The sequence below is a fragment of the Erpetoichthys calabaricus genome, chromosome 5 (genome assembly GCF_900747795.2).
Source record: "Erpetoichthys calabaricus chromosome 5, fErpCal1.3, whole genome shotgun sequence".
Classification (NCBI taxonomy): domain Eukaryota; kingdom Metazoa; phylum Chordata; class Cladistia; order Polypteriformes; family Polypteridae; genus Erpetoichthys; species Erpetoichthys calabaricus.
This window is the reverse complement of record NC_041398.2, coordinates 204,545,142-204,554,903: the sequence shown is the minus strand read 5'-3', so window position 1 is coordinate 204,554,903 and position 9,762 is coordinate 204,545,142. Positions and strand designations below refer to the sequence as shown.

Genomic DNA, 9,762 nt, shown 5'->3' with positions numbered 1-9,762 from the left:
AAAGTGGGCTTGTGTACCCTAAGCCTGGCACCCTGCTATATATTATGCTGATGAAGCTACCTGGGATTTGTGAAACCCTATGAGTCTGTGCTGGGATCACTATTTGGTTCTCCGAGTCCCAGAGGGCACTCCTAAACCTGGAAGTGTTTATCAAGATGCTTCCGGATGTCAATCATGGCCGGGGCTTAAAAGCAATTTTTGGTCAACACCATCAGCAAATTTGGAGGTTGTATGAGAGAAGCTGAAGGATTCAAGAAACACCAGAGGTTGGACAGAAATGTGTATGTATATATATATATATATGAATCCGAACACAGGGTCACGGGGGTCTGCTGGAGCCAATCCCAGCCAACACAGGGCACAAGGCAGGAACCAATCCCGGGCAGGGTGCCAACCCACCGCAGTATATATATATATATATATATATATATATATATATATATATATATATATATATATATATACACACACACACAGTATATATATATATATACAGTATATATTTGTATACTAGCCATCCCCCGCTGCTTTGCCCTCATATTAGTGAAACAGGACAGTGAGGAGGGCCTGGCCCAGCCCTCTACTCCTGACGTCACTCTTCCACCTCCCCTCGGCCCGCAGCCTCTGTCTCGGATTAGCGCGAATATATCGTTCTTGCAAGCGAACTATGATTCTTAGCACAATGACAGAAGTCGCAAAATCAACTGGAATGTTCAAGCAAATTATAGAAAAAAAAACTTTCTAAATCCGTTAAGTAGATCTCTCGTTCGCTAACTAAGTGGAGTTAAGTTTACGCCCCGAGGCAGACGCGTGAGTGAGGAGGGCCCTGCCCTGCTCCCCGCAGTCTGATGAGTCTGTCTCAGATTTGCGCTAATAAATCGGTAACGCAAGCGAACTATGATACTTATTGCGACGAGAAAGTCGCAAAATCAATGGAATGTTCAAGCAAATTATAGAAAAAAACCCGATCTAAATCCGTTAAGTAGTTAGTTCTCTCGTGAAAAGTGGACAGACGTACAAATGGGTCTAAAAAACTATAAGAAATTTTGCAGTTGGACCACAAAATTTTCAAAACCGTTTCACAGCGAGCACCGATGGGCCAAGGGTAACCTACATTCCAAATTTTAAGTCCCAAGTCCTCATGGTTCGGGAGATTTTGTGATGAGTTTGTCAGTGGTATTTGGCTTTTATATTATATATATATATATATATATATATATATATATATATATATGTATGGTCTTGGAAGGCCCAGTGAAGCATAAGGCCTTCTCTTTGCTCAGGAACTTACTCAGAGCAAGTCCCCAGATGTCAATTTTCCCTAAGACAGCATCAGTAGGGCTTAGACTTGGGCTATAGCAGCAATCCATGCCACTAACTCCAATCAAGCTGCTAACTACAATATGGCCTCCTATAAAATGGTAGGCTACCTCTGTCAGTTCCTCATGGCTCTCACCCCTTCTTGTTTCTGGTCTTTTATTTTGTACTGTTTTCACTCTATTCACATAAGCCTTTGTTCTTCTTAACTTTGGCATTGTTTTTGGTTGATAGTTGACTCAAGAGTGTCCCCTGTACCACACAGTGTATAAAACAACACACATCATTACTAATTTTATAACAAAATTAATATACACACTGTAAAATAAATCTGAACTGGACCACTGGTAAAGAGTTAAATTAAGTCATAAACTGGACTTTAAATTAATAATCTGGTTGGAATGAAAGCCAGTGAGCACAGGAAGCTCCATGGGACCACTCTTTTAAAAGACTTGACATAATCAGTTTTCAAAGCTATTAAAGACGTTGGTCATCAAATACTAACCAAATGAGGTAACAAAACAACTCCCATTATTGACATATTTACAATATTCTATTCTGACAAATCTAACTGATTCCTGTAAAATCAGGATAAACACAAGTTTGGTAGTGAATCCAAACCATAAGAACCCCACCAAAGGGCCTGTTTGACTTAATACTAAATTGAACGTACATATTACAGGGAAGAAACCATTGTTTTTCAATTTGATTTCTTAATCCACATACATTGTATAATTAAAGCAAAGACATAATAGATGTCTTTTAATTGCACACTTTTAAGTGCAATTTTGAGTAAAGATTAAATAAATAATTAGGAGTAGAGTCTCTGAGATGAAAATGCCCGCATTTCTCAGCTACTACAAACAAGTCTTAAACTGTGCAGCAGGTCTTCGTGTTGGACTTCTTAGAGCTCATACCAGACAGGTTGGTCACTGATTCCTTGTCTTCATTGGTGTTGCATCGTTTTCTAACTTCACTGTAAAAAAATAACAAAAGAAAAAATGAATGCCAATCTTCTGAGTATGTCATATTGTTCATTCGGTGTTTAATGAGCCAGCTTTGCTGATTTTGTCCTTTTCTTTTTGGCAATGTAACATAACATAAAGGAACGTTCTGAAACCAGCTAAATCCATTTCAGGGATGTAGGATACTGGAGGCTATTCTGGCAACATTGAGTGCAAAGCAGGAAAAAGCCCCAAATAGATAGATAGATAGATAGATAGATAGATAGATAGATAGATAGATAGATAGATAGATAGATAGATAGATAGATAGATAGATAGATAGATAGATACTTTATTAATCCCAATGGGAAATTCACAATGAATTTCAATTGAAATTCAAATGGGGCACCAGTCTCATGTAGGGTACACTCACTCCCATGGTGCCAATTTTTAGAGTTAGCAATCACTAATAGAACATTAGAACATTAGAACAATCTAGACGAGGACAGGCCATTCAGCCCAACAAAGCTCACCAGTCCTATACACTTAAAAATTTCTTCCAAAAAAACATCAGTTTTGAAAGTCCCTAAAGATTTATTGTCTACCACAATACTTGGTAGCTTATTCCAAGTGTCTATCGTTCTTTGTGTAAAGAAAAACTTCCTAATGTTTGTACGAAATTTACCCTTAACAAGTTTTCAACTGTGTCCCCATGTTCTTGATGAACTCATTTTAAAATAACAGTCTCAATCCACTTTACTAGTTCCCTTCATAATTTTAAACACTTCAATCATGTCACCTCTGAATTTTCTTTTGCTTAAACTGTAAAGGCTCAGCTCTTTTAACCTTTCCTCATAATTCAACCCCTGTAGCCCTGGAATCGGCCTAGTCGCTCTTCTCTGGACATTTTCTAGTGCTGCTGTATCATTTTTGTAGCCTGGAGACCAAAACTGCACACAGTACTCCAGATGCGGCCTCACCAGTGCATTATAAAGGTTGAGCAGAACCTCCTTGGACTTGTACTCCACACATCGTGCTATATAACCTAACATTTTGTTAGCCTTCTTAATGGCTTCTAAACACTGTCGGGAAGTCGATAGCTTAGAGTCCACGATGACTCCTAAATCCTTCTCATAAGGCGTATTCTCGATTTTCCGACTGCCCATTGTGTATTTATTTATTTTTTTATATTTTTATTTTATTAATTTTCATTGTAATCATTCCATACAAATACATCAATTTATAACCCAACAAAATTGAAGACAAATCAAACCCCACCCCTGAGAAGGAGAGCTTAGCTAAAGGAAAATTGCTTAGGGCTTTTTAATAAGGCAACATTAACCAAAAGAAAGGGAGAAGTAAATATATATGTAAATAAGAGATGGAGAAGGGAATTACCCTAGGTTCTTGTCTATAAGCCGGACTCGTGTATAAGCCGGAGACCAAAAATCATACGAATTTTTAAAATAAAATCTTATCATAGATAAGCCGGACTCATGGATAAGCCGAACGTACTATAACCTATAACTAATAGAAGGGACGGAGGTCAGTGGTCTCACTCGCACCCATTTAATTTCTTTAAGGGGGGAGAGAGTGTGAGATATTGGCGTCTCTCTCACTCCCCGCATGGCGCGGTTGGAGCGGCCGGAGCGCGTTCTTTCTGCTCTGGGCGTCGCCGAGTCAACATGCGCGCGTAGAGGTTATTTAAATTGTGATTTTATATGTAAGCATATTTAAATATATATCGCGGATTTTTTGCTGGTTCGCGGATTTCTGCGGACAATGGGTCTTTTAATTTCTGGTACATGCTTCCTCAGTTGGTTTGCCCAGTTGATTTCATACAAGGGACGCTATTGGCAGATGGCTGAGAAGCTAGATTGCTTACTTTTCTCTCTCTCTTGCGCTGACTATCTGTGATCCTGACGTATGGGGATTGAGCAGGGGGGCTGTTCGCACACCTAGACGATACGGACACTCGTCTAAAAATGCTGAAAGATTATCTTCACGTTGCTATCTTTTGTAAAGCTGATTCCTGAAACGACATGCTGCACGGTGCTTCGCATACTTAAAAGCTCGAAGGGCACGTATTGATTTTTGACTGAAAAACAAACTCTGTCTCTGTCTCTCTCTCTCCCTGCTCCTGACGGAGGGGGTGTGAGCTGCCGCCTTCAACAGCTTTGTGCCGCGGTGCTTCGCATACTTAAAAGCCAAACAGCACCATTGATTTGTTTGCTAGAGATTGTTTTCTCTATCTATGTGACATTCTGTGCTCCTGACACACACTCCTTTGAAGAGGAAGATATGTTTGCATTCTTTTAATTGTGAGACAGAACTGTCATCTCTGTCTTGTCATGGAGCACAGTTTAAACTTTTGAAAAAGAGACAAATGTTTGTTTGCAGTGTTTGAATAACGTTCCTGTCTCTCTACAACCTCCTGTGTTTCTGCGCAAATCTGTGACCCAAGCATGACAATATAAAAATAACCATATAAACATATGGTTTCTACTTTGCAGATTTTCTTATTTCGCGGGTGGCTCTGGAACGCAACCCTCGCGATGGAGGAGGGATTACTGTATAAACCGGACTTATGTATAAGCCGATATTCTATTTTTTCATTTTCACAACTTTTTTCCTTAGATAAGCCGCGGCTTATAGACAAGAACTTAGGGTAAATGCGGTAATAGTTATTTCTCTTATTCTAAAATAATATTGATTAAATCCTGCCAGGTTTTGAAAAAAATTTGTACAGATCCTCTAACTGGGAATTTGATTTTTTCCAATTTCAAATAATATAAAACATTGGTTTCCCACTGACTTATCAGAGGAGAATTAGGATTCTTCCAATTTAACAAAATAAGTCTGCATGCCAAAAGTGTAGTGAATGCAATCACCATTTGCTTGTCCTTCTCCAATTCAAGTCCATCTGGAAGAACACCGAAGACAGCTGTTAATGGGTTAGGAGGGATTGTGACCCCAAGGCTGTCTGAAAGGCACTTAAAAATTTTTGCCCAAAATGATGTTAGTTTGGTGCAGGCCCATTGTGTATTTAAACCTAAAATTTTTACTTCCTATGTGTAATACTTTACATTTACTGACATTAAATTTCATCTGCCACAAATCTGCCCAACCCTGTATGCTATCCAAGTCCTTCTGTAATGATATAACGGATTCCATATTATCTGCTAATCCACCTATCTTGGTATCATCTGCAAACTTAACCAGCTTGTTACTTATATTACTGTCTAAATCATTTATAAATATTAAAAACAGCAGCAGCCCTAGCACTGACCCCTGTGGAACACCACCCTTAATATCGGCCACTTCTGATGAGGTTCCTCACACCATCACCCTCTGCTTCCTGTGTCTGAGCCAATTCACCCTGAACTCCCACTTCTTTTAATTTGATGCCCAACCCCTCATATGGCACCTTATCAAATGCTTTCTGAAAGTCAAGATAAATAATATCATCTGCTCCACTTTGATCGTATCCTTTTGTTGCCTCCTCATAGAATTCCAGCATGTTAGTAAAACACGACCTCTCTCTTCTGAACCCATGCTGACTGTTCAGAAAAACTCCTGTCCTTGCCAGGTGTTGCTCAATCTTATCCTTAATAATTCCTTCCATTAATTTCCCACCACAACCTAAACTGGTTTGAAATGTGGGAAAAGAAAACCAGAACACCCAGAGAAAATCAGCACAGAAGTGGGCAGATTATGGAAGCTCCACCCAGAATGTGCCCTGATCAGAACTTTAACCTGGGATTTAACAGACTGGCACGATTCCAAATATAACAATGTAACTTTTACAAGGTGATGCTACATTTAATATTATTTATTGTATCAGTATGCTGCTGCTGAAGAATGTGAATTTCCCATTGGGATTAATAAAGTATCTATCTATCTATCTATCTATCTATCTATCTATCTATCTATCTATCTATCTATCTATCTATCTATCTATCTATCTATCTATCTATCTATCAAACAGGTAGAAAGGTTTCTCTTTTAACAATTCCAGATGTACTTTTTGAGGTTGGAGGGGAATTCTCCTTCCCAATGGCTTGAAAATCTCCACAGAGGCCTGCCACCTCTCATTTTTATCCCTGAGTCTTTGGAAGAAGCACAAAGTCAACTCTACTTGCAAAGATGCAATCCTTGAAATCCATTCTGTCCATTAATATGATGCTAAATTCTATTTTACACAAAGTCTTCAAATTCTGTACTCTAACTTAAAGGTAAAACTTAACAGCACAGCCCATCACCCTTCCCTGTTCCTCTCACACCAACACCTTTTCCGTTGCTAATCGTGTCGCTCTACAAAAGCACGTAGTTGACCTTTAAAGAATACAAACGTGAATGCCCTGTATCTTTATTCGTATTGTACTGGTTAGTTTTCTATATTTTCTTTCCACACCCAAACTGGAAAAATTCAGACTTTGGAAGTTGAAAAACTGGTTTATGCAAACAATGCTGAATGTTTACTACTGAGGCAGGCCAGACGCAGTGTCACTTTACATACTTCTGTAATGCTTGGGGGTTTGAAGTCTGTTATGTATTAAGAAGGAGCTGGTCATACAGTAGTAATAAAACGGCAAGTATTATTGTTTCAACTTTAAGACATACCGAGCCAAATGAAGAACTGCCTCAATAATATTGGAGCCATCCTTGGCACTGGTTTCACAAAATAAGGCACTGTAACTCTGAAAAAGAAAATGCACCACATTTTTAAAATATTTATTCACAAAAGAACAATTTAGACAACAAAAAATAGCCTTTACTCTACTTTAACATGTTGTTATAAACTGCTTTGACTCCCTGTCAAACTTGTTTGCACATCTGGTTTCTTTTATCTTTATCTAGTATCACTGTTTACAGTATGCACCTAAAGATGCACATTAAATGTACAAAATATTTAAGCAATGAACTCTATATCCTCCTCACTGATTCTGTGAAAGTCTTTCCGGTTTTCTTTTATTTTAAATATGAATTCTAAAAATGCGTTTAGTACTTGACAAAGTACACAATGCAGCTCATTTTTGATTTTTTCACTGATATATTACAAAGAGACGTTGTTTTTAGAGAAATGTGAACAGCACAAAGTAACATGGAATTGCAGGTTTTCAGTTTTTATGTGGTACTCAATCACACGGTTTATGCAACTTTGTTATACCTCTATATATGAATGACTGAGCCAAGTCAATGCACCACCAGTTCTGAATTCTCTTTTGTGTCCACAGGTTTCTGCTTATACAGCTGGCTGTGATAACTGAGCTCAGAGCAACAGCTACGACCGTTTCTTTTATATTTTCAGATGTCCAGCACTGTAAACAGTATTAAGTGACAAAGCAGCCTGTATGCTGTTGGTGTTCATAGTGATCTTTTAGGTCGCATCTGTCTGAAAATCGTATTTTATTATATTTATGCATGCAGGGCACATTTAGGACAGATATCGATACATACTCATATCAAAGCTGGATCTTTTGCAAATTTAATTTGAACAATCAAACAAAAAAATGAGCCAAAAATCACACAACGAGTCACTTTTAGCTGCAGTGGGCCAGAGCAACTGAGTCCCAAGAACATAGGGATGTCTTATTTGTGGTATGTTCATGTTGTCCTTTTGTTATTGGGCCATCAATTGCCTCCTACTGTGACTCCACACTGCTCCAATATGCATTCTTCCTGTACTTCAGGTTTACACTGGTTACCTGTGTCATTCAGAATTGATTTTAAAATACTGCTTATAGTTTACAAAGCCTTAAATAATCTCGCTCCATCTTATATTTCAGAATGTCTGACACCTTATATTCCAAATCGTAACCTTAGATCCTCAAATGAGTGTCTGCTTAGAATTCCAAGAGCTAAACTTAAAAGAAGTGGTGAGGCAGCCTTCTGTTGTTATGCACCTAAAATCTGGAATAGCTGACTGACAGAAATTCGCTAGGGTGATACAGTGGAGCACTTTTAAAAACTGCTGAAAACACATTACTTTAATATGGCTTTCTCACAACTTCATCTTAATTAATTCCTGATGCTCTGTATATTCAATTAATTATCATTATTATTCATGGTGGCTCCAAAATCCGTACTAACCCCTACTATCTCTTCTGTTCTTTTTCCGGTTTTCTGTGGTGGCGACCTGCACCACCATCACCTGATCAAAGCACTGTGATGTCCCTACATTGATAGATTAAAAACCAGAAGTCCACATGACCATCATCATCAAGTCCTTCCATGAGAACTCTGAATACCATGAGGACTGACTGAGGTCATTTATGTTAGGTAGAATACCTAGAAGGCGCTGGGTGGTCTCATGGCCTGGAACCCCTGCAGATTTTATTTTTTCTCCAGCTGTCTGGAGTTTTTTTTGTTTTTTTCTGTCCTCCCTGGCCATCGGACCTTACTTTTATTTTATGTTAATTAGTGTTCTCTTATTTTAATTCTTATTTTGTCTTTTTTTTCTCTATCTTCATCTTTAAAGCACTTTGAGCTACATTATCCATCCATCCATTTTCCAACCCGCTGAATCCGAACACAGGGTCACGGGGGTCTGCTGGAGCCAATCCCAGTCAACACAGGGCACAAGGCAGGAATCAATCCCGGGCAGGGTGCCAACCCACCGCAGGACACACACAAACACACCCACACCCCAAACACACACTAGGGCCAATTTAGAATCGCCAATCCACCTAACCTGCATGTCTTTGGACTGTGGGAGGAAACCAGAGCGCCCGGAGGAAATGTATGAAAATGTGCTATATAAATAAATGGTGTTGTTGTATCAGTGGTCTCAAACTTCGGTCCTGGAGGGCCGTAGTGGCTGCAGGTTTTCATTCTAACCCTTTTCTGAATTGATGACCTGTTTTTGTGGCTAATTAACTCCTTTTCCTTTCAGTTTAACGAACTTGTTTTTTTAAGATTTGTTCCCCTGAATTGCTTCAATTCTTTCCTTAAATGACATGCAAACCGAAATGAAACGTGAAGTGAGTGAGCCAACAGAAGACCAACTAAGTCAGGGCCTCAAACTACAACCAATTGCACTCCAACCAGTTGCTTAATTAGGCGCTGAGTCCCATCGTTAATGAAACCCATTCTTTAATTCCATTGCTTGTTGCTGCTCTCATTATTCAATAGCAGACATTTTGATTTTTCTCTTTTCTAAGAGCGCTGCTAAAATGTTTTAGGGACCTGAGCAGATCAGAATTCCTGATACCTTAATCTTTTTAATTTTCAGGTATTGTACGATGGACACAGTTTGCTGGTCATGTTTTGGCTCATTTTGTATCTAACTGCTGTTTTGCTGCTAATTAAGGAAAAAGAAACACTTAAGGGGTCTGAGTCTTCAAGAGCAAGTCAATTACAATGAATGCAAAAGAAGTTAATTAGCAGCAAAACCAGGTCACTAATTAAGAAAAGGGTTAAAATGAAAACTTGCAGCCACTACGGCCCTCCAGGACCGGAGTTTGAGACCACTGCTGTACATGCACACCAATAGCAGCTA

General features: G+C 38.9%; 1 protein-coding gene across 1 annotated transcript in view; it reads right to left on the bottom strand.

Moving 5' to 3' along the window:
• Nucleotides 1-1,218: 1,218 nt before the first annotated feature.
• Nucleotides 1,219-9,762, bottom strand: part of rasef (RAS and EF-hand domain containing) — a 99,692-nt gene continuing 91,148 nt past the window's right edge. Inside the window, exons 16-17 of the mRNA XM_028802431.2 lie at nt 6,885-6,961; nt 1,219-2,293 (exon numbers count right to left, since the gene is read on the bottom strand). Coding sequence (XP_028658264.1) covers nt 2,188-2,293; nt 6,885-6,961 — 183 coding nt within the window. The 3' untranslated portion in view covers nt 1,219-2,187. The remainder of the gene's footprint in view (nt 2,294-6,884; nt 6,962-9,762) is intronic.